We start from the raw sequence: 25,241 nt of genomic DNA on the forward strand, positions 1-25,241 counted from the left end.
CATGAGATTCTGAAGAAATTACTTCAAAGTCCTAGCAGAGAATAGTAGTTTCTATCAATTTTGGGAAACCAGGCTATGGAATTTTGTAGCAACGGATATAAAAAAGCTTTAAAGTTCTCTGGGATGTTCTTAAGCACCTATACAGACACTTAGAATTTCTACACTCTGTAAGATTTTTCCATCCAACCTTGAAAAATAAATCTAGGTTTTAAACTTTACTGTTCTAGTTAATAAGCTTGTTCTGTGGGGTTCAGGGTTCCTTGGAGCCTGGTATAGCTGCTAAGGAATCCTTTACTGACCATAACCCTCCTTTAATTTCTGCATCACATGCTCCTAGACTTGCAATTAGAAAAATGCCAAGGTAAGGATTGATCTGAGAAGCTGCTTGGCACACTCAGCTCAGTTACCATCCCTGAGAGCCGTGAGGGTTCAGCCCTTCAAGAATTATCTCTGAACACATACTAAACAGAGACAGTTCATATTAAGATTAATACATGTTTTCTGTAGGTAACAGCAGCCAATCTCCCCAAAACTGTTGCACAGTTACCCAAAATACAAGCCAAATCATTGTCTTAGTCCCTTCTTTAGCATTGTCCCTGAGATGCTGGCTGCTGTGCTTAATTTTTGAATTAGAGCATTTTCTCAGGCACAGACTCTGCTTTTCATACCGGGAAGTGTCAGGCAATCAAAATATATGTTACCAGGTTTTAGGAATGTTAAAAAATTTCCAAAAGACAATAAAACTTACCTGATCTATGCTAGATTTAATATATTACAATGTGTTAAAGGTGCAGAAAATTGTCAATCTGGGCAAAAGTTTTATATTAGGAAAAGCAAACTACAGTCCTGATCAGATTTCCACAGAGATCCTAGTGGAAAAAATGTTCCCCTAATGGTTTACACATTCCTATCTAATGCCCACCCTTTCTTCTATTACTTGTTTAATCATCGAGTGGGTATTTTGTTCATGAAGTGCTTGTGAAAATGAGGGTCTAATTGCACTGGTCAGAGCCAAGCATAGCACTGGCAGATAATTTGATGGTTCCAAGAGTAAAGGCATAGGGCCAGGTGTCTTAATCCTCACCCACTGCAGAAGCACACATTTCTCAGGATGGATGGCAGCAGACATCATTTTTCAGGTAGTTTTGGAGAACTGCTATACATAGCCTAAAAAGGTCTCCTGGCCTCAGCAAATTCACCATCAATACTAATTTCTTCTAAGCTCTATTTGTTGATAAAGATATTTGTTCAGAAAATGCTGCCACTTGTTCAGTTTTGCAAACTACCAACCCCCAGGCTGACAGAGATCTTCCTGTTGACAGCAGGTGATACAGAGCAGTTTTTGGAGAGATGTGGGCTGGGATCTCCTTGGGGACAGTCCTGGCTCCTGCAACCCCTCTCTCCCAGTTCTTCCCCAGTGCTGCTCTGCTCCCTCTGTGTAGTCACGAACCAAACCTGAACCAGGGAACTGCTCAGCTGAAAAACAACTGCTCCTTTTCCCAAGTTGTTTTTCAGAGGAATCAGTTCCCTGACCCGGCTCACCACTGAAATGATCAGACGAGAGGCAGACGTGGGGGTTATTTAAGCCAGTTTAAACACCACAGTTGCAGAAGATTGAAACCTCAGGTTGTCAGAGCCAATTCCTGCATGACACAGAGACCTTGGAGATCCTGTGTATGGCTTTAAGTGAGAAGTTGTCCAAGTGTACCCAAACTACCAGAGATTATTCATATGCTTAAGCATGTGCTTAAATGCTTTTTGAATTGGGAATGACGGCTGTAAAAACATCTGTTGCTTTTTGCTCCCAAACTCTTCTGCTTATGTGGAAAAACATATGAGATTTTTATGTAGGACTGTTTCCCTTAAAACAGGACATACTTTCCTATCACAAACGAAGTCAGCAGCGCCTCCCTCCCGGCTTGTATCTGGGTTACCTTAAACTCTGCAGCTCTGTGGATCAGATCAAAGTGCTTGTGTTGCAGAAGCTGCCCAATGTCCTGTGTCACGTTAAAATCCGAGACAACAGCAATGTCTCCAAGTAAGTGAATGTATAGATATACTTATACACAGAGAGAGAGAGAACAGTTGTTTTAAGTTTGGAACAATTGATCTAATGTTAATGCCAAGGCAATTCTTCCATTGCAAAATTGTAGGTGGCAGCATGGTTTGGCTCTGGTGTGTGGCAGAAGGGTTTGGCTCCAGTGTTTGCCATCCCAGAGAGCCCTGCTGAGCTAAACAGGTGCACCTGAGTTTTCCCAGCTGTCTGAAGACCTATCTAGAATACATGGATAGGGGCCCATTGGTTTCTAAGGATGGTATTCCATGGTTATTCAAGTTCTGCACAGGGGCAATGTTCAGAAGATTGTAGCCTGCAGCCCTGACTCAGCCTTCAGTGGATTCAGTGCCACCCTTTCCGTGGATTTTCACTGACTATGGGTGTTGATGTGGGGAATTTTTCTGTTTATTCTCTTGTGCGCTGTCTGTTTTTTTCACTCTAAACCACAGCAAACACACAGCAATTGAAAACCATATTTATAAATGCAACTAGCCAGCAAACTTCTGTGCTCTGGGAAAGCCATTTTCCCCTTGTCCACTGCTTCCCTTATCCATTGGCAAGGGCCCTGTTTGTACTGCCTGGTCCTTGCCTAGTGGGAAACACATTTTATTGACCATTTTCTGGAGCTTTTTAATCCTGTTTCATTTCAGCAGTCAGCTGAGAATTTTGCATGAGGAAAAAAGAACTGGATATGTACATAGACAACAAGGATATCCAGAATGTAGTAGTGAATACTAACAACAGTGTTGGAAGGAATATAAAGGCTAAGGCTTCAGAGTTTATAGCAATCCCTGACTCTCCAAGTTTAAGATCGGATCTTTATTTAGGAACAGATTATACCACAACTATTACTTGTCTTGTAGTGGGGTTTCCTGTACATTTTTCTTTTAATGTTTGATGCTGGCTGCTATTCAAGACTGAATACTGGGCAGGGTGAATTAGGGATTGGATCCAGAACTATCATTCCCATGTTTATCAGGTCTCAGATAGAGACACATGGAGGAAAGCAGGAAGTTCTTTGGCTGCAGTCAGTAGAAGCTAGTCCTGCACAGAGATCAAACTTCCTGCTAATTGTAGCAATTTCAAATGCATGTTTTTTAAAATATTGTGGTAGATAGGGAATGAAGAATGTGAAAGAGAAAACCTGAAATGAGAAGCCTTACTGAAATATTTCAAAGGCAGTTGGACTTCCAGAGGAATGTTCAGCCTGATGTACATGTGCTAGAAAAATAAAGCTTTTCAAAGCTCAATCAAGATTGCACAAGTTTAGAATGTTTTGGTATATGAGGATTAAACTATCAACAGATCCCAAATGCACATGCACTGAATTCCTGCTTGTGCATTGAACTGTTGTTATATTTCTAATTTTAACTTGACTCAACATACAGAGATGAGTGGGAATGGATCCAAACACTTTCTGGCTCAGAATCCGTGGAAAGTATGGATCATACTTCAGACTGCCCTACTCAATTGTTCTTGTATGAGCTCCAGACAGCAGTGAAAGCTCTCCTCAAACAGATCAATCTACCTCTGCATCAGGTATTTGCCTTTGTGGGATTTATCACCTTTTTAAAACCCCATTCTTAAGAATGCAATGAAAAGCTACAAACTGTGTCACTGAAAAGTAGGGATTCACTGTCAGTGTTGCAAGAAAAGCAAAGCAGAGAAGTTTTGTATTCCATTATTCTAAGGGGGAACATCTTCAGTAAAACAGTTCTTGTCCTGGACATGTGAACATTCAAGGATTAAGAGGCAAAATTCAACTGCCTGTTATTTTTTTCATCTTTTAGCTTATTTGTGCAACTTCAGGCAGGTCCAAAGAAGAACTTTTGCATGAAAATAGTAGTTTTGAGCACCTTTACGAGGCTGACAAACAAAAAGAGGCATTTTTGCAGACAAACACAGCAAGTGACTGTTTTCTGGGAGGCTTCGAGTGAGGCTGTAGGAAAGGCCTACTAAAGACACAGCATTTTGCTGTTCTTTTGCACGCAGATGAATGTATCCCTTCTAAAACACAAAGTCCCAGACCTCCAGATTTCTGTGGGTGAGGAGAGGTGTCTGGCTTCTGGCTTTACATTTAGGTACAAGAAATGCATATGTGAATAAATAAAGTCAGGGAGAATAATCTATGATGTGAAAGATCCATCAAAAAATAAGCTAAGAAGTTTGTTTCTTGTTTACATGAATTCCATTTTATTTTGGTCTGCAAAGGTAAAGAGGTCTTAAAGTAGAAGTAAATCATGTTTATATTCACTTCAAGATATGTTTGTCCAGCTAGAAAGATGTGGTCTTAAAATAAATTAATCTGGTTCTACATTTCTTGATTTTGAAAGGTTTAGGCTTTGCTTTTAAAAAGGAATCAATCAGTGCTTCACCTTCTAGCCAGGGAAGAGCCAAGTAAGACTCAAGTAAATCCAAAATTAAGACAGATGGTGTGCTGCCTTGTGGTCAGTCACTCTAATTCAATAGGGCTCTGTACAGGTCTCCATGTTACTGCATTTGCTTGGAGGCTATATCTTTTGTGCAACTTTTTTTTTTCTTACAGACTTAGGGACTAAAATATTGAAATCACTGTGCAGTATGTTCCTGAGGCTGCAGCTCAGCCAAACATCTGAGCTCATCCATTGTGCCTGAGAGATAGACATCAACATGACCTTGCAGTTAAACACAGATACAAATGGTCTCATGGCTCAGCACCAAACTTTTATGTTAATGAATTGCATTTTTAATTCCATGGATTTATTTATGTATTTTTATTATTTTTGTCGTAACCAGGAGCAGGGACAGTGGCACTGGGGCACAGCCAGGGCAGAAGGCAATGCTGCACACAGCAGCTCTGAGCAGCCTCAGGCCACTTCTGCCTGGGCCATTTTCTCTTGCTGCAGCACTTGTTAAACCTTTTCAGTGCTGTGTTGAGGGAGAGCTGCATATTTCTTTTAACCAACCCTAAATTGAATCTTAAAGGTTTTTAATTGAATCCATTTTCATGTTTTCACATAATTATGCAATCATAATCTTGAAAAGCACATGGCATGTGATCATTTTCTGCCTAATAAGAAACATAAATGTTGTTTTCAGGGGGGTTGTGCCTGTGTGTGTTGTTTTAATGTGGAACATTGCAGCTTTAAATCTTTATTTTATGTAGTGACATGAACCCACATTTAGCCACCACCGCCCCCCCCCCCCGCCCCAAATATTTACGTTTTATAAAAATTCCAAGCTTGATGTTGTGCAAATTTTCTTTAATGTTTTATATCATTTGGGGTGTTGTTTATATAAGTGCCATGTTGTAATTCTCTCCTATTCCTTCCCCCGCGCGTGTCCCTGTACAGGCTAAGCACTTCCGTCTGTACACACAGGAGGTGTTGGAACTGGGTCACAATGTCTCCTTTCTTCTCCTGCTCCCCGCCTCAGACGACGTCTGCACTGCCCCAGGACAGAATAATCCTTACACCCCACACTCAGGATTTCTTAACCTCCCTCTTCAGATGTTTGAACTTGGTATAGTAGCTTGCTTCACCTAGAAATATTAACCCAGTCTCCTTATAATAAAATCACAAAGTTGTATCTGTTTTCCCCCTTGTCCCAGTGGAGAGTCAATAAATCACATGATGGCTTTGGCAACAACACTCCCTATAACGGTGTACAAGTTACAGAGGGAGCAGGGCGGTTAAAGCATGCACTGTAACCATCGTTATTGAAATGCAAAGCAGAGAGCAAGGCCCACAGTTATCCACTATGTGTCTGTAAGCTTCTTTGCAGGATGATGTTCTTTAAAACACAGAACCAAGAGAAATTGCACATGACACAGCAAGGCTAGAGTGTGACAGGAGATGAAAAAAAACATCTCTCTAAGTTGTCACAAGGATAATTGCTGGTTCTGTAATGGGGATTTATGCAGATCCTGATTACAGATGGTCCTACTCAAGGTCTGACTCCTTCACAGCTTTGTGAAAGGTCTGAACAGATTTTCCCATGTGAGGGGCATCTTTTTCCCTTGGATACCTGAAAAATGCAGGAGACTGTCCTATTGCTGTGGTGCAGCAAAAGCCTGTTGTGAAAAATGCCAAAGCATTGGACTAGGATCTCTTTCTTTGGAGAGCACATCTTGTGCTGTAGCAGATTCAGCTCTCTTCTTCCACTGCACTGCTGACTGGGCAAGAATTCCCCAAAACAGAGTTTTCCAGCTGTTTCACCGAAGGCATAAGATGCTTTAGCTTCAAGGTCCTCTATTTCTCATTCCTTCTTCTTTGGTCCACAGAGAAAAGAAAAGGTTCCACATAAAAACAACTCATAAAGACTTAATAGTTCTTTTTAGAAAGAATATTAAAATGCTGGGGCTGCTGAGTCTTACGCATCAGTCTGCTCCGTTTCCTTCTGTCCTGTAAAACTGGGGATCTTTCTTTCCTCTGCCTTCAAGAAGAGAGAAAGATATGTGCGAAAACTGATCGAGTCAGTACACCAGGAGCCACTGCAGGAAAGGCCTTAGTGGCAACTGTGTCCCTAGTGATGTCCCTCTCAGATGTTGTGGCACCATTACCTCCCTATCTCCTGTGTATCAGTGCCAAGTGCTGCTCAAATCATTTATGTAGGAGATTACATAGTGGAGTGTCTTGCCTTGCCTGTGTTTCTGCAGTCACAACTCATCCATGACCTACCATCACCCAGCAACACAAATCTCATTTGGATCAGGCAGGGATACAGCACTGGATTTATGCCACATCAGCCACAGCACACTGTGGTGCTGTGACAGCTCTGGGGGTTTCTGCTGCCTCTGGGAGGACAGATGCCAGCTGAGCTGCCATACAATTATGAGTGGAACAGCCACACAATACATGGTGTAGTCTGCCAAGGAAAAAGTTACCCCTTCAAAGGAAAGCTAATGTAAGAGTTAGCTCAGTGCTTTGGGTCACATGGCCATGGCTGCAGTGCCCTAAAGCCAGATTTTTATCTTCTGATGTGCCACCCTGAAGCCTGTTGGCCTCTGAGTATGGAGCACACCATTTCTCCTGGTGAGAGGGGCCTGCTGCCTTGCTATGCAAGTTAATGCACAGAGCATATTAATCTCTGATGCAATTAATCTCCTCACTAGAGGTTGTGCAGACTATTTGATTCTCATTAGGTGGAACACAGGCCAGGGGCAGGAGTGCCTCTCATTTCAGGGACACAGCCTGCATGGGTCTGACAAATCAAAAGAGCCTGCACGGGATGCTGTGGTACCACAAACGTGCAACAGAGCCATCTCCCAAAAGGCATTCCTGGTGCAGCCCTCTCTGTTCTGCACGGTTGCTGCAGTGGGAAAGCAGTTCATGTGGAGAAAACAGTATGGAAAGCTTAATTTTACTTTTGAGTATGTTTTAAAGTAAGCAATCCCCTGGCCAAAGGCAGATGACATTTCAATATGACTTATTATATATGTATCCCTGATGTTCTATAAAGTGACTGTGATTCACATCTCAAATATTAGAAGCTTCCATTCCCCATTAGCTGGTGGCTACCAACTATATAATTGCATAACCACAAAAGACTACGTTGAAGTAACATTTGTTAAAGTAACATTAAAGGGTCTGACTTAAAACCACAAAGGCTCGAAACTTCAGCACTGGAGCCGAAACCGCAGCTGTAATTCACTCAAGAGTCCACCACATATGGCATATGTACTGGAAGACCACACACTATTCACACTGGATCCCTGCAATATCTAGACATTGCTGAAACCAGAAGGTAGAATTCATTCTTTCACTCTTTTTTGTGAGATTTCTGTGTTCAGATTAGGCCTTTATTGTTAATGCTAAAAATGTTTCTGTGATTGGATCTCAGCTGAACAAATTCTTCTCAATTATTCTAACCATGTGGTTTGTAAGGGATAAGTAGACATAGGACACTGTTTTCATTTCTTTTTTTAAATATTTTTGATGAGAAGAATATATGCATTTTACACCTGGAACACCCTGAAAAATGCCCAGTCCAGGAGAGCAACAGCAGTAAATCCGACTGGCACTCGCTGCTCTAACAAGATCATGCTGTATGTTTGCATTTACTGCAGCACCAATGAATGGGAAAGTATTTCTGAAAACTTGCTCTCCCTCAGCAAGTTTCAGTACGTCTGCACTGCCATTTGGAGAGGTAACTGCTCAGTTTTGCCTGAACAGTGGCAGGTTCTGGAATAATGTAGCTTTAACACACCAGGTAAATTAACATTTGCAAAGCTCCATGGCACTGTAGCTATTCTGTTTCTGTTACCTCTGGTAAAGAGGATAGCTCTGTGCTGCTCCAAAGTCAAATTACACAAAGCAAGAGGTCATGTCTGAACTTTCTGTGTTACCCTTCTGCAGGAGAGTTCAGAGGATGATGTGTAGTAACACCTAAAAGAGTTTTAATTATTTCCCCCAAACTGTGATATCAGTGCAATGCTTTTCCTGCTGAGTCATTTACATTGAAGTTCCTGATTTAAGCCAGCATAGCCCAAGAGAAAGTTATCAGCCTTCAAAATTATTTTTTTAATTGTTTCATTCTGAAATACTCAATTAAAAAAAATTAAATATGAGTTTCATTTTCCATCCATGCCACTATTTTCTTGATAAAAGAGATTATGAGCTATAAAATCCTCAGAAATAGCCTTTCTGATTAAAGGGCAAGATAGCCTCTGGAGCTGCATAGTAAGGACCTGATTATCCCTTCACTTGGATGCAATTAGAAATTACTCTTTTGAAATCAGTGAAGATACAGAGTAAATCCAGTATAAATGAGAGGAGAACTGAAGCCTGTATTATTCATTTCTAGCTTAAAGAAACCCATCCAGAGTTAGTTACTATATTTAATAAAATTTGTGTTCTGAAAGCTAAGGATTTCATATTTCATAACCAGAATGTAACAATTTTCCTTTGCGCTTGGTCTTTTCACAGCTCATTTTTGCTGTTACAAGGAAAAATTTATAAGCCTGTATTGCCGCCTTTCTGCTGTCATAGAGCTGGACTCTCTGAAAACCCAGCAGTCCCTGAGGGAAGCAATTTCAGACAGTGAAGTCGCTGCAGCCAAACAAAGACACCAGCAAGTTATAGACTACATACAGGTAATAGTCTGTTTCTGACTATTCCAAGGAGATTTTAAGGTGGCTTTCTTAAAAATTGCATGGGGCTGTAATTTGAAATCTAAATGGAGAATTATTCACAGACATCATAAAAAGAGCAGTTGTATCAAAAGTGCAATTCTGTTTTTATGAAATTCAAACCCAGAACATGCTTTCCTTAGTTGTTGCTTTTATAGAAGGATTTTTATGGGTAAAATCAAATGACAGTTATACTAGACTGTTATAAAGAAATGTGTCAGTCTGCTTGTAAAACTCCCTCCCATCTAATGTGAGGTAAGCTAGCACCCCATGTCTGGGCATTCGTTTGTGTAAGAGTTTTTCTTTGTCTGTATGAACTGGGGACATTTTTCACCACGATAATGTGGCAATTAAAAAAAATTGAAATGAAAATTCAGACTAGGTTGTGGAGACAATCTCCACCAACGATATCACACTCAGGAACACAGCTCTGCATTTCAGATGTCAAGCTGACCCCAAAAGCAGCTGTGAGCCTGGCCAGCACCATGCAGTCCTCCAGTGAAGGAGGATCACCAGTGTTACCATAATCGTCCAATTTGCTTATTCGCTGTCCTTCATCCTGATTTTCCTCTACTGCTACCAAATCAAGCCTGTCCTTTTGCAAATGATTTTGACAACTGGTTATTTATAGATAAAGTTCATTACTTTTGCAGAGTATATCTACGGGCATGGTTGACCTGTCTTTCTACAAGAGAGATGCAAATAACTTTACAGCTCTATATTCTTAATATTCAAGATATCTTCTGCTGGAATAGGGGCCAAGACACCATTTATCCCATTGACAAGATGTCTGGCCCTCCATAGTTATGAACAAAAGGATAATATTTCTGTTTCTTTTTGTTCTGCATGCAGACCCCCTTTGCCTTGTCCACTTGGAGCTTTTGGCAACCTGCAGCAGGGTAGAGAGGGAAGATCCATTGTACTTCCACTCTCAGACACCTCCCATTCTCACACTCAGAAAATCTATCTTTCTTGCAGTCTGTAGGAGAATTTGGAAAATTTTCATCCTTCACACCAAACCCAAGCATTTTTATATTAACATGCAGGTACTGTATAGACAGTTCTGTGTTCCTCTTCTCCGAAGTGTTTGAGTCACATATCTATGCTGGGAAAATATGGGAGAACATTTTAAACCTCAGTGTTTTGTGCTGAATTATTGTGACAGTGTATTAGGCTTGTCAGGTTTCCTCTCAAATGAAAACCAGATGTATTCCACCTATTGGCAAAAATATCTCTGCCTACCACATACCACAATCTTCAGTGGTGACCACGAAACCGCAAGAGCATTTGTGTGATCCCAGATCTAAGACAGTGTTGAAGTCACTACACAAACCAAACATTGTAAAGACCGAGGGAGTCTATATAAATGCAGTTCTGAAAAGGAGTCAGAGGGCAACTGAAAAGTAAAAATTATTGAAAAAAACCCCAACCAGAATGTAAGGTACTTGGAGTACCCCAACCAGAATGTTACAGAGAAAGGAAAGAAATCTACAGACACTTAAATTAAAACTGAAGTTAAACTGTAATTTATATCATGTAATGCTTCAAATGTTCCTAAATTGCAAAAGAACCACTGTTCATTACAATGTCCTGCAGAACAGCACCAGGGGGAAAACCAACAGGATTTGCATTTTAATAAACTGCATGAAGGATGGTTCTTGTTTGGGGTTGAGGGAGGATCACAGAAAGGATGTATAAAATCTCTAAAATCAAATAGGTGAGATGTTTGCTAACTGGAATTCTCTTCATGGAGCTACACTGAAGTCTTGAAATTATGCAGGATTATGAATTAATCTCTGAACCATTTGCTATTCTTATTGATGTATATTCTTAGCTCAAATTAACTCAGTGGCCAGACTTGCACTGACATCATTGGAGTCGGTATTTCACCTTTACATAAAAATGGCCATACTAGGTCAAAACCAAGATCCAGCTGCCCAGCTATCCTGCCTCCAACACAGCTCATCAGGAGCTACCCCAGCAACTCCAACATCTACAGTATCCCTTGGGAGTAAATATCACACTTCAAATATGCATTTTGTGAAGTATCTCCAGCTAAACGAAGTCATCTTCAAATATCAGTCTGCAGGCTCTCTGACCCCTCTGGCACTCCCTGATCCCTCTGGCACCCCCCTAGCAGACAATTGTCACTGCACAGAGTACCCCTCACTTTTGCCTCTCCTGACCCAGGACTGACCCAGGACTCTCACTGCATTCTTGCAGAATGTAGCTTGTGTAACTGCAAATCAGCTTCCCTCAAATACTGCAATATTAATAGGAAGGCTCACTTGAGATTCAGAACCTTCTGAAGGAAAAGTACAAGGCATATTCTGGAAAGGACACTGCAGCAGGAGGGTATTTACTCACAGCTACTGTCATTTGATGGTTGCAACATTTGCTCAGCCATCAAAGATCTTGAATGTCTTGAAGACGATGTTAAAAATGTTGAAAGTGTTCCATTATCAAAACACTCTTCAGACCCACATTAAACAGCATCTTTCTTCTCTGCAGAGATACTTAAACCTACATCCTGCTATTGGTTTAGACACTTGTCTCTTATTGCCATCAAAAGGCATGTCTTAGAACTGCTTTTGTGTAGATTTATACTTTTAAAATGTATGCAGACTAAAATGGTAAGGGAGAAACTGCAGTTTGGCTCATAGCTGTGCTTCTGCCCTCCATTTATGTATCTGCACATAAGTCTCATAAAAGTCTCACTTGTATTCCAGTACAGAATCAAAGCAACTTCCAGGTGTGCTACAAACTGATCAAATTTTTACTCCATCAAAATACAATTTTCATTTTCTTTCCAGGTCAAACTTTAGGTCTGGATTCACCCCTCCTAAAAATACACATTCTTAATTGAGGTACCTCTCAACCAAAATAATTTCAGACCTCCTCAATCTGAATGTTCTTTTGGGGGATCATGCTGCTCTCTCTTGGCAGTGACTACAGACTTACTTGGGCACTTGAAAAAGTACATACTTAAGCAGAATTAATACTCATAGTTAACTGTATTTTGTCACTATTGTTCTCTTCACAGCAAATTGATGAGATCTGGAGGGACATGAGATGGATCACAGAAGCACTACAGTATGCAAGATACAAGCAGCCAGCAGCAGGCCTGCCCATAAGGAAGCTTGTGGATCTTTCAGAAGAACACTTTCAAAAGAAAATGAGCTCCACCTCTTCACATCTAGATTGTCTTCCTTCACCTCCCCCCTCTCCTGAGCCTAGAATCCAGAGGAGAAAAGCTGTGAGTGGTAAGAGAACTTTTCTTTGTTCACCAAGCACTCTTTGAACTCATTTTTAATTATACCAGTTCTTGTATGTCTTTTCATAAAAGGAGTAAATTTTTCCCGTACCTGTCAAGGTATTTTAACAATCACTTTACCAATCATTATTTTAACAATCATTTTACCATCATCACTCAGTATACTAAGATCCTTCTATAATCTTTAGAATCACTTCTTAGTTTCAGCTACTCAGAATAACTGCTCATCAGCAGCCAACTTTGTCACCTAACTGTTCCAGATCATTTAATGAACAGGTTGGAAGGGACAAGTGCTATCACTGGCTTCTCCACAATGTCCAGATTTCCAGTAAAACCCATCCATGGTGAAAGCTGACTGCTTCATTTTTTGCCTACACCAACAATCTGCTCTTTTATATGGAGGGAGCTTTCTTTTTGTCCCAATTACAGCTGCAGAGCCTATGGTAAAGAACATTATCAAAAGCTCTTCAGAGCTCTGACGATGGCTTTGTATTAACTGTGCACACATTCAGAGTTTTGCTAGACTGATGAGACATGAGTTGTTAGCGAAAGCTATTGACCCATTCTCATCACTCATGTATCTATTATTCTTCCCCACAGTTTTCATTAATTTGATAGAATCTAACTCAAATTTTTCCACAGTTTTCATTTGCCATCTTCTATTTCTCAGGTATTACAGCCATTTTCTTTCCAGGCTTTCAGTGTTCCTCTGTTTTGCAGCAATTATTTCTCATGCCCCTCTTGCTTTGTTTCAATAGAGCAAAATTTAGTGCCAATAGTCCAATTAACTGCTATTTTCACACACCTCTCAGAGTTTTCAGTGTTTTAGAGAAGCATTTTGAATTAGACAAATTACACAAATAAGTACCCACCTCACTGACCATTATTACTTCACTGCATAGCCAGAAAATTAAACTGATGAAAGAAATGGATCACAGAAAATAAAGATGAAGCAAATGAAACGGCAACACCCATTTTGCTAACGGAATAAGGACTTTGGAGGAAAAAATAAACCATCATTCTGCAGAGCTGTCTTTAAGCAACAAGTAAATGAAACAATAAGAAACAAAAGCTACAGATGCTGCATTAAACAACTGCCATGACCATTACAGTAATAATAATTTGGGGGTTTTTCAAATTGGCAGTTTTATACAGTTAAGGAAAATTAATAAATCTCTTCTGATTAGATTTCATGAGGTTAAAAGAAAAGAAACCCGAAGAGGCTGGTGCTCTGCTTTACTCCATTATATAGTGGTGTTCCTTCTCAGCACCCCTCCCTGAGCTGTTTTTCCCCTGTATTCCAGACCATGAATACCGAATAATCTTTGGCTCTGGTACAGTGCTAACTGCAGTTTTATCTTGTCCTGCACACCCTGGATTCATTAGTACTGGGCTCTGTGGCAATTTACACAAGCTCCAAGTGAACAGTCAGCACTGTATAAAATCCATGTTTAATTCCTGGAATTTAAGATAAACTATTCAGGGCAATGGAGCATCAATCTATTCTATCACACATGCCACTATACATTATCTTATTGATCCTTCTGAAGCCAAAAGACAGCAGCAATTTCAGTGCCAGTGTGAGATTTGGTCCACAAATTCGCATTTCAATTCTGTGTGTCTGTTTTGGATTTGAACACACAATGCACCTGATGACAAAAAGGGCAGTTTTTATTTATCAACCTCCATGTTGTGCCTTGAGCCTCTTTCCACTCTTATAGTTGCACACTGCTCACCGTTACAGAGATATAAATCTAGAGTAACTTAACTGACAACTTTAATAAAAACAGAACCTGGATTAGAGATTTTCTCTCTCACAAATCTCCATGTCTATAAAACTTAGTGAAAGCAAGATAAAAGAAAACAGATCCTCTCAGAACTTAATCCCAATTAAAATTCAATTTTTTTCCCGTCTTTAACCTAATAAATTAATTCTTTCTGATTTTCCTAATTCTGCCACCACCTGTCTAACATATCTGTGGCTCCTCCCTGACAAATCCTCCCTGACTGCCTTTGCTGTCACCTCGGCCTGTGGCAATTTCACAGAGGAAACACACATACATTTCCAGCACTGGAGATTTAAAATTAGGACAAAAAACACATAAATGACAATTAAGCCATGTCTCTGCTGAGCTTGTCTTGTGAGTGTTAACCAGTCCTCCTTGCAGACTCCCAGCCCTGCTCAGATGAAGAAGGCTGCTCCGAGGTGTTCCTCCCAACCGACAGCGACTACGACTCCAGCGATGCCTTGAGCCCAAGGGAATTAGACCTGATTTACTCCTCGTCCCAGGACATCTCCCAGCAGGCTGGCAGCGGCCTGGGTGGCAGTGCACCCAACGTGCTCCAAGCCCACGACATGAAGCCCTGCCTGGCGCTGAGGGAAGGCCTGACAGAGTGTGGTGCATTGGACACCAGTGCTGAATGTTGCACAGAGCAGATGAGCAGTCTGACAATGTCAGGGCTTACACCGAAAAGCACGGACAAGTCCTCCAGCTCCAAGCAGCCATTGGGCTTTTTAGGGAAAAAAAAGTTGGGGAAATACCAGCATTACAACTACTTCAGCCGGCAGCACCGCTGGCTGCGCGTGCACAGCGAGACTCAGGCGGGATCTCTGTCAGAAGGTATCTACACCCAGCATCTCATGAGATCTCCAGATTTGTCTCAAGAACCTACCTCCAGCGAGCAGGTGACGATTGCCCTCGATGGGTCTCGGAGCACTTTCGTACCTCATGCATCCAGCCTTCCAGAGGATGGGAAAGGCAAGTATGAGGAAGCAAGGCAGGATGTCCATAGGATACATGTGCAGCCTTATGAAACAACATTTCTGGATGAAGAGGGTGAGTCCTGGGCAATGAGCACGGAGTCTGTAGAACACACGGATGTGCACAATGCTATGCAACAGATCACGGGGCCAGAGGAGCAGTCAGGTTCTGCTGTCCCAGAAGTTTTCAGCAGCACTCTTTAACCCCAGAATCCTGCACTGCTTCACTGCTTCCCATCACTCTACATGAGATATGAGCATTGTGATCATAAAGGCCATATTTTCAAAACCACTGGTAAAAATCCAGCTCCTGAAATGGCAATTTGTGCCACTCTAAAGAATCTTAATCTTTTGACTTCATCACCAGATTTCTGGTCTCACAGAGGTATCATCTGTCATGAAGTGAGCATTATGATTACTGACATCTGCAGGTTTGCAGGTAGAGTCATAACGGTCACCATATAACAATGTGCAATTGAGTAATCAGGTTTTGCAGGTCTCTTCATGTCCATGTTTCTCTGAGCATGCAAAATTTTAAGCATGAGTGGTTCTGCCTGCAAGTTATCAGAAGTTGTAACATCCTTGGTGTCCTTATGTTAGGACTGTGTTCTAAAAGTCTATTAACCTGTTTCCCACCACCTCCTGCAATTTTTTCTACTTTTCAGCTTTTCTTGAATGATTTTAGGTTGGATATAGCTGAAATACTAACTGGTCTAGTAACACAATAACCCAGGGTTTCTAGCCACCTAAAGAAATCAAAATTCTTTCAAGATCTAGAAAATGTAATCAACACCATCTCTGAATGCTGTCAGACCCTGACATAATTATCACAATTGTTTTTTCAGGAGCTTAAATTTCAAATTATTTAAGTAGCAAGTTATTTTAAAAGCTCAGGAGATGAACCTTTGAGGTCAAGAACAGGCAGAATGAGGCCAGGTTCTAGACAAATAATATGAGATTGAAGCAAAGTTTTTCTTTTCTTCTCCCCACAAAACAAAAGCACATTTTGTTGTGCTGGCATCACTCTCACACATCCATTTTTCACACATCCTTCTGTTTTATTCCTGAATATTCGCCATAAACTCCAGGGGTATTTGATCACTATGTTTGAAGCTGGGATATTCTGGCAATTCAGATTAGGGAAATTTGGGGTGCAGTTTGAGTGTAAGATTTTTCTTCTTTGGGCCCCAAATAAACACTAATGTGATAAGGAGCTTGGGATCTTACTGTATTGTGTACAAGCAAATTACAGTGTGTCAGGATTTTGTCCCTTGCAACCACAATAAGTACTACAGAAGATGATCTCAAAAATGAAATCTATATTAATAAGAACCGTAACACTGGAGTTACTAAGAAATGAACTAATGTGTAGAGAAACCCCAGCTGTTGCACAAGCTTTAATTTTCTTAAACAGTTCTTGAAGTTTAATTTTATAGGCCACATTCCTGCTGGTTAAATTCCCTCACTCCATGTTTGTGTAGCCTTCTACCTTTCAGTTTTCCAGCCTCCAGGTGGATACATTCTAAGGCCCCCAATAAAGAGATTTGAGTTAAATAGTTGAGTTTACAAGTCCTTGAGGTAAAGGTAAGGATTTGGGCCCATGATCTGTGGTCCTTATTAAAATAGCACTTCCATAACCCCAGTGCTATTAAAATCCCTGCGAACTCAATCCATAAATTCAAAAATAAATGTTATTCACTATTTTATGCTTGCTCAGTATGTGGAAACCAAGAAGAGTCTTTGCAGTGATAGGAAGGGCAAAAATTTTCTATAAGGCAATTACATTTGTAACGTCTCTTTTTGGGAGCAGGAAGTTAACTTTTTGCACCAAAAGTACTCATTCATTACCTGATCCAAAGTGAGGATGGAAAGACTTCCATTCACTCCCACAGAGTTTGGATGAGACCCACACTGAAAATTCCTGTGGGTGAGAAGATGCAGGGGGAGCAGCAGTGTCAGTGCCCATTTGCAGCTAGAAGGGCACACATTGTATGGAACTGGGGATGGGGAATGCCTGACTCACCACAGAGACAAGCAGAGATGTCTGACTGTCACTGAGGGCACTCACAGCTGGTTAGATTCTGTTTATTAGCAGAAGGCTTTAGATTCTGTTTATTAGCAGAAGGCTTTTCACCAGGGAGAAACAATGTAATGCTCCTGTGCAGAACCAAAATAATAAACCACAGTTTTCTGGTGTCCAGCAGCTCACCTGGGCTCCCCTAATCTGTTTTGCCTCTAAAGAAAACTGCCATAAAACTATTAAAGAATAAAATAACCATACACTGAGGCCATATGGTTTTGCAGGAAGTGATAAGACAAGATGTTCCTAAATGAAACCCACCTCATTTTTCTTTGGCTCATCAGAAACAATGAGGGCAAGAAGTAGCAAAATCTCCAGCAGAGAGGCACACACTGCTGGTGAGATAAGGATGTAAAAATCTCTTGTCTGCTTCTGCTGCTGGACCATTCCAGAAGCAGTCAAGTAGTTAATAAAGGACTGAATTCTCTACTTGTAGGAAGGCCTTGACTTCATCATAATCTTCTGTACTGAGATGAAATTTGACTCTGGGGTTGCAAATACTAGCCAAAATCTATCCTGTCCTAATTTTAACCTTGCTGTGGAAGTAGTGTTTAGGTGATGGCCAATGGGATGTGCTTCCTTGATCTACTGCCTCCAGACTGAGGTTCTTCCACAAACTTTAATAGTCAAAGTACTAATTGATAGTTCTGGGTTTAAATACTTCTGGCTATAAAGCACTGACTTATCTATAGGTAAAAATACATGTTCTTTGTTCAAAATTGCTATCCCTACCTATTTTGGGTCTCCTCAAAAGAATAGTAGTGAACACTCAGAGACAAATAAATAGTAGAAAGCAGTGCCTTTCAAGTATTGCCATAATACAAATAACAATTCTTCTGCAGTTCTCTTAGGAACATCACACACACATTTCACAAGCAACTTCAATAATTGAAAAGAATCCTGGAAAATGCACAGCACAGCACTGTTAGCCCCACTCCATAGAGTGACTCCATCAATGACTCTTCTGAGTAGAGCTGAGTAAAGGCTCACAGTCCAGAATCAAATTAAAATTAGGAATCCAGACATTTAATTACTGGGAATGAACCTTTTCTCCAAGCTGAGCTCGAGTGCCCCTCCAAGAATTCTTGCACAGAGCTGGGCAGTGCCACAGCTCAGAGCCTGCACCACACCAGCTCCAGTGGCCAGCAGACAGATCATTCAAAGGAGCCTGTGCCCACTTTGCATCAGTTGAAGCTCTCCTCTCTAAAGGGTACTTGGGCTTTGCAACTTCTGGGTCTCTCTTACTCATCTATCTGGTACCAGAACTTTTGTCCTGCATTTTTCAGGGAGTATATTTTCTCCTGGTCTGAACCCAGTCCCTCCTATTTTTAGCCATGACTTGGACTGGCTAGAAAGGAATATAATGCTTTAATATTATGATTCCACAGAAATAAAAAAAAATGTAGACAATATCTCCCTGTTTAGTGGTCTCAAGCTTTCCTGTTTCTGCTGGTAGGAAGTGAGATATAGGTAAACTGCAAGGTTTACACTCAAAATTCCTTGCATCCACAGAAAGGCAGTCTGCAAATGGACAGTTTGTCTCTGCAAATGGACAGTTTGTCTCAAGACACCTGTGGCTCAAACACTTATTTCCCATGCTTGTATTTTTTACTTTGTTTTAGAGACTAATTCACAATTGGATTTTTTTACATAGTAAGACAAAGAAATCTATAAAATAATGCTCTTAAATGTAGACATTAAAGGGGGAGAGGGGAGATGGAATATTTTATCCTGAATATTCATGTGCTTTGGAAAGAGACGGTGCATCTTTAAATTCTCCATGGTATGAAGAAATGCATTAAGTTGCTGGTCAACTCTTTTAAGGTGTTTAAATGCATGGCTCATGACTGTTATGCAAAATCTCAATACAGCCTTACAAATAACAAAGGTATAGTGTATTTGAAAATAGGGTACACAGTTTGGGAACTTACTCTGAATTTCTCTAAGGTGTTGAACTTTGCCATCAGCAAAAACTGTTTTCAGTAAACAGGCCTTGAATTTTCAGACAATGGAGATTTCATCAGGTTGGGTCTCTGATTTTTCCACTACAGAAAAACATAAAGTAACTAGAATGGTTTACTTGTAAGTATAACTTACCTTTTGATCGCATTAAGTGGAATTCATAAGGCTGAATCGTGCCCAGAAGTGAGAAGGGGAGCTGTTGGCCCCATATATTGTTTGCAGGAGGGCAGGGCAGCATTCCCCAAGGTGGACCCTGGCACACTGGAGCTGGCAGCAGGGACTGGCCAGCAGGGCACCCATCCTCCCTGGAGCAGCCCCCAGAGCCCTCCTTTAGCTTAGACAGTTCTGCAAAGCCAGGAGGCGTTGTCTTGATCTGACTGGGCTCTGGAGCAGCCCATCCATCATTGGTGGATGCTGGAGAGATCCCACCAGCTTAGAGGTCACCTCTCCTCAGTGCTGGTGTCTGTGAGCTCTGACCCAGTAGCTGGTTCTCAGCCTGGGTTTTGGGGTGAATAAGAGCCAGGCTAGAATGCCTTCCTCAGTCTTTTCACACCACAGCATCCTGGGCAAGATTCAGCCTTTACACCAGTCAGCCTATAACAGGGGAAGGTGTTACTAAACTTGGCTGTCACTAGGCTACAGAAAACCACCTATGTAGCTTTTCAAAAAACTAGGAACGAACTTTTTATGTTTATTGTTATTTTAATTTTCTTTCTTGGGAAAGCAATGTGAAACTGATCTGACACTGGAGAAGCTGGTGTGGCACTAAACCTTATTACTGTGAACTGTAGTAACTATTGAGCAGATTTGAAGCTGAATGCACAGACTTTTTGTGGTATACTTTATGTAAAGGTCTGTTAGGGCACAGTCCCGTTGTCCTTGGGCCTCACTCCAGGTTCTTTTGCACCAATGTAAACTGGTAGTTTCACTGAACCTGGGTCAGGTACAGACCATGTACAGACCAGCACACCCTGACACACAGTTCTGTGTCACCTGAGACCTGGACCAGTGGAGTCATCAATGAAAACAGCACATTTATGCTGGTGTAAAAAATGATGTGTGTAAGGAAGACAAAAGGTGTTTGATCTCAGAATATTCCCCTGGAGGTCACAGGGATGGCTGGAGCCAGGCTCAGAGAGTGAGCCCACCACACTGTGTGACACCAGTTGTACTGGAGGAAGCCCTCACTGCATGATTCACTATTGCTCCTTATAATAGGGACCACATTTCTCTCCCATGTTATACAAATGAATCCCCTTCTGAATGCAATGGGAGTTCCAGTCATTTTGCTGATAAAAACAAAGACTTAATAGGGTTACTGGGGACTTGGGGGAGGGGAAGAGGGGTTGTTTGTTTTTCCCCCTCCGAGAAAAAGTCATTTAAGTGAAATGTGCGAGGCAGTGTTTAATTGCTTCCTGCCTTGTTTGTACATAGCAATTTGGCTGTTTATTGGTTGTCTTTGTTGAGATTTTTATTGTAACTTGTTTCTATATATGCAACCAAGCGTATGTTAACGTTTAAATTTTGGTACAAAATAATGCACAATTTTATGTGCTCTAGAACTTTGTAAATATCTCGATGAACAATGTATGCTGTGCTACCTGTGTGCTTGGGACTTGACACAATACTTTCACGCATATGTACCTGTGAATGGCTTGAAAAAAATCAAAATATATATTGAGGATGGCCACGAGCCAAGAGTAAATGAGTGCCGTATGACTCATGCTTCTTTAATAATTCCTGAAAGAGGCATGAATAGTACATAAAATAGACAATAAAAATAATTTTCAGGACTACAAATATTTTTTATAACTTCAGATATTAAATACTATTTTAGAAAAAAAGAGATCAGTTGGTAAAAGAAATCTTGCATTTATTTGAGTGAATCATTGTCATAAAAATGTTCTTAACATAGATTTTTTTTGTTTGATCTAGTATCATAGAAACTCAGCTCTTTCAAGATTTAGAAGACTTGAATTGCTCTTGCATTCCTACCACTCTTGTGATCTTCTAAATTTATGCACTTCAAGTCTTCATTAATAAAGAAATGCTGGTGTGTACACTCAAATGATCTTAAATACCACATGCACTTGTGCATAATCTTTAAACAGTATTTCTTGGAAAATACTCTGTTTGACCATCATCAAGTACCCCCATATGTGAACTTTACAGTCCCTGGAAATCTGAACGTAGTTTGTGTTTCTCCCTGAATTCTTTTATTTTTATTGGAAAGTAACTTTTTCTAAGGCCAAGCTTTCAAATCTGGTCTCCAAATCTTTATTTTAATTCAGAAACCTGAATGAAATAGGCATGGCTTCCAGGTTTGTGGGTGAAAATACCCTCCCACAAAAGACAACAGAAATTGAATTTTTTTCACATATTCTTGTAACAAAAAAAGCAAAGCAAGACACTTCTAATGCAGTGTGGAACTGTGTTACTGTACATAAGTAAGGGAAACAAGAACAACTCTGTTTTGAATGCTGAAGTCAAACTGGAAGAGCTCTGCTCTGGGTCACAGTTTACCTGCTTTCACAGATTGACAGGCTGCTAAATGTGTTTTAACAGTCAGATGATGCCATAACTGGAGTGTCATGGCCAAGGTCACATAGACAGCTTGCGGCAGAGCAGGGACACAATTTCCTGGTTAGCATCCTCCCAACATCAGCATCCTGTGCACAGGTATATGTGGCAATGTCCACAGTGACCATGGTCTGTATTTCAGCTGTAACATCCCCAATTCAAGCTTCAAAAATAACAGCATGCCACTGGACTAATATTGGATGTTTTCACCTCTGGAAAATATTTTAACCAAAACACAGCCAAAGTGGAGTTAAGTGGCAGAGCAAAATAATTCTCAAAATGTAAGATAAAACATGTCTGTCATTTCCACTACCTTGATTTTTAATTCCAAAACATTAAGATTGGTACTATGTTTACTAAGTCAGTAAAAGGAAAAAAAAAAAAAGAAGGAAAAAAAAAAAACAAATGCAAGTAATTAGTCATGTACAGTGACCTAAGAAATTAACTGGGGATAACACTGCAGGACAAAGCAGGATTTTTTGTGCGCATGTGCTTTAGTTCCTCTGGTGCATTTTGCATGTACCATGCATTTTTGGAGCCTGGTTGTTTGTATGTTTTGCTTGCCCTGAGCTGAGATTCTCCTTTCTCTCAGAAGATCAGTGAGTGAGCAGTGCAGCTCCCCCAGATGTTTCCAACACGTCTGCCATGAAGGACAGTGCTGTTCTGTACCTGCCTCTGTGTTCTCTGCTGTTTTACTGAAAAGCTTTTAAACCAACTGGAAAGAAGTTACAAACTTTTCTGGGCATGTTTCTGAGTCGCTCGTCTGACAGCAAAAGATACCCATTTCACTGTTCCACTCCAGTGTATTGACCTATATAAACTCTCATCTCTCTGACCAAACTATTATTTTTTCATTCTGTCTTTAAATAAAAGCTCTGGGTTTTATTTGGGGTTTTTGTTTGTTTTCAAAACACACAAAAAAATCTTCATTTGTAAGCTTCACTGTTCTCTTCCCCAGGCTGCTCTTCTTCTCCCCAGACTGCTTTTTTCAATCTCTCTCTTCAAATAAATACATCTTTTAGCAAAAGGCTATAAAAATGTTTCTATTTTCTTGAAGGTTTTAACTAATAAATATTAATTAATTGGTGCTAATTAATCAGTAGGACTTCTTTTTCTTGCCTGTGAGAGTAACATCTTTTTATTCTGACTGTCCAGTTCATCTTTATTATACCAAAAACAATCAAGTAGAATCATCCACTCTCTGCTCACACACACACAAATTACAGAAATAAGAATAATAAATGGAGCAGCAACTTTTAAGCCTTATAAACTAATATTAAAGAAATTTAAAGACAAACAGCCTTTAATACCAGTGAATATACATGCTTCTTCTTGAAATATCAAAATCACTGAATTTGGCGATGTCAGCATTTTTTTTACTGAATCGATGTGATATTTTCAAAATAGATTCTTTCAAAATTTCAACCAAATTTTATTTCTCACAGGGGAAAAAGGCAGTGCCAAAATGTTTTGTCTGGCACTCTTTGTTATCACTTCCTTATAATCCTGAAGCAAAATATTTCAGGTATGGATGACTTAAATGATGATAAGTAATTCTGTAAGAGTTGAAACACCCTCTGTAAGAAACACCAACATCTGCTACTACTGCTGATTTTAGTGGCATTTGGGAGTGCCCCTCACTTCTGAAAATTGGGCATTTTGTTGAAACCCTTCATCCCAGAAACATGGCTCCTGTTCCCCACAGCCGTGATCATTTCTGGACCACAGAAGATTTTTCCACCTACATGGGGGTTCTTCACAAGAAGAACCTGCATGGCCTTTGTCTTTTCCCATATTGTTTTTTTAAAATATTTGAGAAAGGAAAATATTGTTCTGTTTTTTTCAGTTATCTTCTCTTTTCCTGAAATGGTCACAGAAAGGAGCTAAATCGAACAGTGGAACGCCCAACTCGCATCGCTACACATGCTTTGAACCCAGCCACAGCAGAACAAGGATTTTTTTTCGGGCTTTTTTTCTGGGGCACACTTGCTTCTTTCCCCCTTCTATGCCTTGTAGTTTGGTCCTGATCCCCTGCTCTCTCATGGCTCCATCCTGATCCCTCTCTTCCTCGAGTCTGAGTCACAAGAGCAACAACCCTGCCTGCTCCGACCTACTCAGTGCTTCAGCTGTTAAGGTAAAGCCCACGCTCCCAAGGGACTCACGTTTGAATACAACCCCAGGATTGTCAGGGCTCTGGCTGGCAGTGCTGCCGAGGGGACAGTCTAAGGCTCTATTTTAATCTTCTGGAGCCCAGCCAAGGACTGGAACGGAGCTGCCAGCACGAGGGGGGCCCTCCTGCTCACTGTGCCTGACCTCCCATCAGGAGAGGTGCTGGTGTGTTCCTTCTCAAACTACTAGGGCTCTTTCATTGCGCCTGACCTCCCATCACGAGTGCTACCAGGGATCCAGCTCCGACTACTGGGGCTTAACCCTGGCCCGGCTCCAGCACACGAGCCGCACGCTGCTTGTCTCCAGATGTAAGATGCACTGAGCGTAAATCCAGACTCAGCTGCAAGCGCTGTTTCAGGTACATTGTAGAGCAGCCACGGAGCGACACTGACTGCTCGTCCTGCCTTAGAGAGCTGGATGCATCCCCCGCATGCTTTTTCAGCTTTAGTTTGGGAGGATGCAAACCAGCATTTCACGTGCGTTTGTGGTCCCAGCCTGAGTCTGGTTCTGCAGCTTGCCTTCAGATGCACAGTCCTGTCCTGAGTCATACTGGCTCCACAGCCCATCCCCACAGGCAGTGACGAGAGACCCGGCTGTACCATGGGCCAAAACCCATACACAACTGCAAAGCTGAGCATGCCTTACCCTCTCCTGGATACCCAGAGAAGGGAATCTTATAAAAACCCTGGCAGGGTGATGACCAGTTTTGATGCTCAGCACTGCAGACCTCTCCTCCAACACGGGCAGCAGAGCACAGCAGCACTGTCCACCTAACTTACCCCCGGTTTGCCCGGAGTGCAGGACACCAGTCCATCCTGGCTTATCATAAATCACCGCATCACCCTCTGTGCAACGTGACACCCCTTGCAACACTTACTTTTCACTGAAAGATAAATATATTTTTACCAGCCTAAGTCAGTGTGTCCTAATTAACTTCAAGTGACGCTCGCCGGGTCAGTTCTAGAGCTGCACAGCTTTACACCAGATTTAACACCTCGGCAGCCCGGAGCCTCTGATGCCGCTGCGGTGACCGAACCTGCGGCAGGAGGACAAAGCTTTGTCCTGAGAAGGCTCGGGTGGGGCTCGGTACCGGACAAGAGCTCAGCCTGCCCTTCGCTGCCCCGATGTCCCGCCTATGTCCGGTGTCGCACAGCCCGGGGTGTGCTCTGTGACTGGCGTGGGACAGCCCGGGGCTCACTGCCTGCGCCACGGCCGGTGTGGGGACAGCTCGAGGATCGCTGCCCGGGTGTC

At 41.4% G+C, this 25,241-nt stretch overlaps 1 protein-coding gene across 1 annotated transcript in view; it reads left to right on the forward strand.

The window, feature by feature from the left end:
* Positions 1 to 15,403, forward strand: part of ANKFN1 (ankyrin repeat and fibronectin type III domain containing 1) — a 60,014-nt gene extending 44,611 nt beyond the window's left edge. Inside the window, exons 12-17 of the mRNA XM_053994818.1 lie at positions 1,872 to 2,038; positions 3,445 to 3,595; positions 5,389 to 5,557; positions 8,962 to 9,128; positions 12,208 to 12,427; positions 14,607 to 15,403. Of these exons, the coding sequence (XP_053850793.1) occupies positions 1,872 to 2,038; positions 3,445 to 3,595; positions 5,389 to 5,557; positions 8,962 to 9,128; positions 12,208 to 12,427; positions 14,607 to 15,403 (1,671 nt within the window). The remainder of the gene's footprint in view (positions 1 to 1,871; positions 2,039 to 3,444; positions 3,596 to 5,388; positions 5,558 to 8,961; positions 9,129 to 12,207; positions 12,428 to 14,606) is intronic.
* Positions 15,404 to 25,241: the final 9,838 nt, after the last annotated feature.

This window comes from Vidua macroura, chromosome 19 (assembly GCF_024509145.1).
Source record: "Vidua macroura isolate BioBank_ID:100142 chromosome 19, ASM2450914v1, whole genome shotgun sequence".
In the NCBI taxonomy this organism is placed as follows: domain Eukaryota; kingdom Metazoa; phylum Chordata; class Aves; order Passeriformes; family Viduidae; genus Vidua; species Vidua macroura.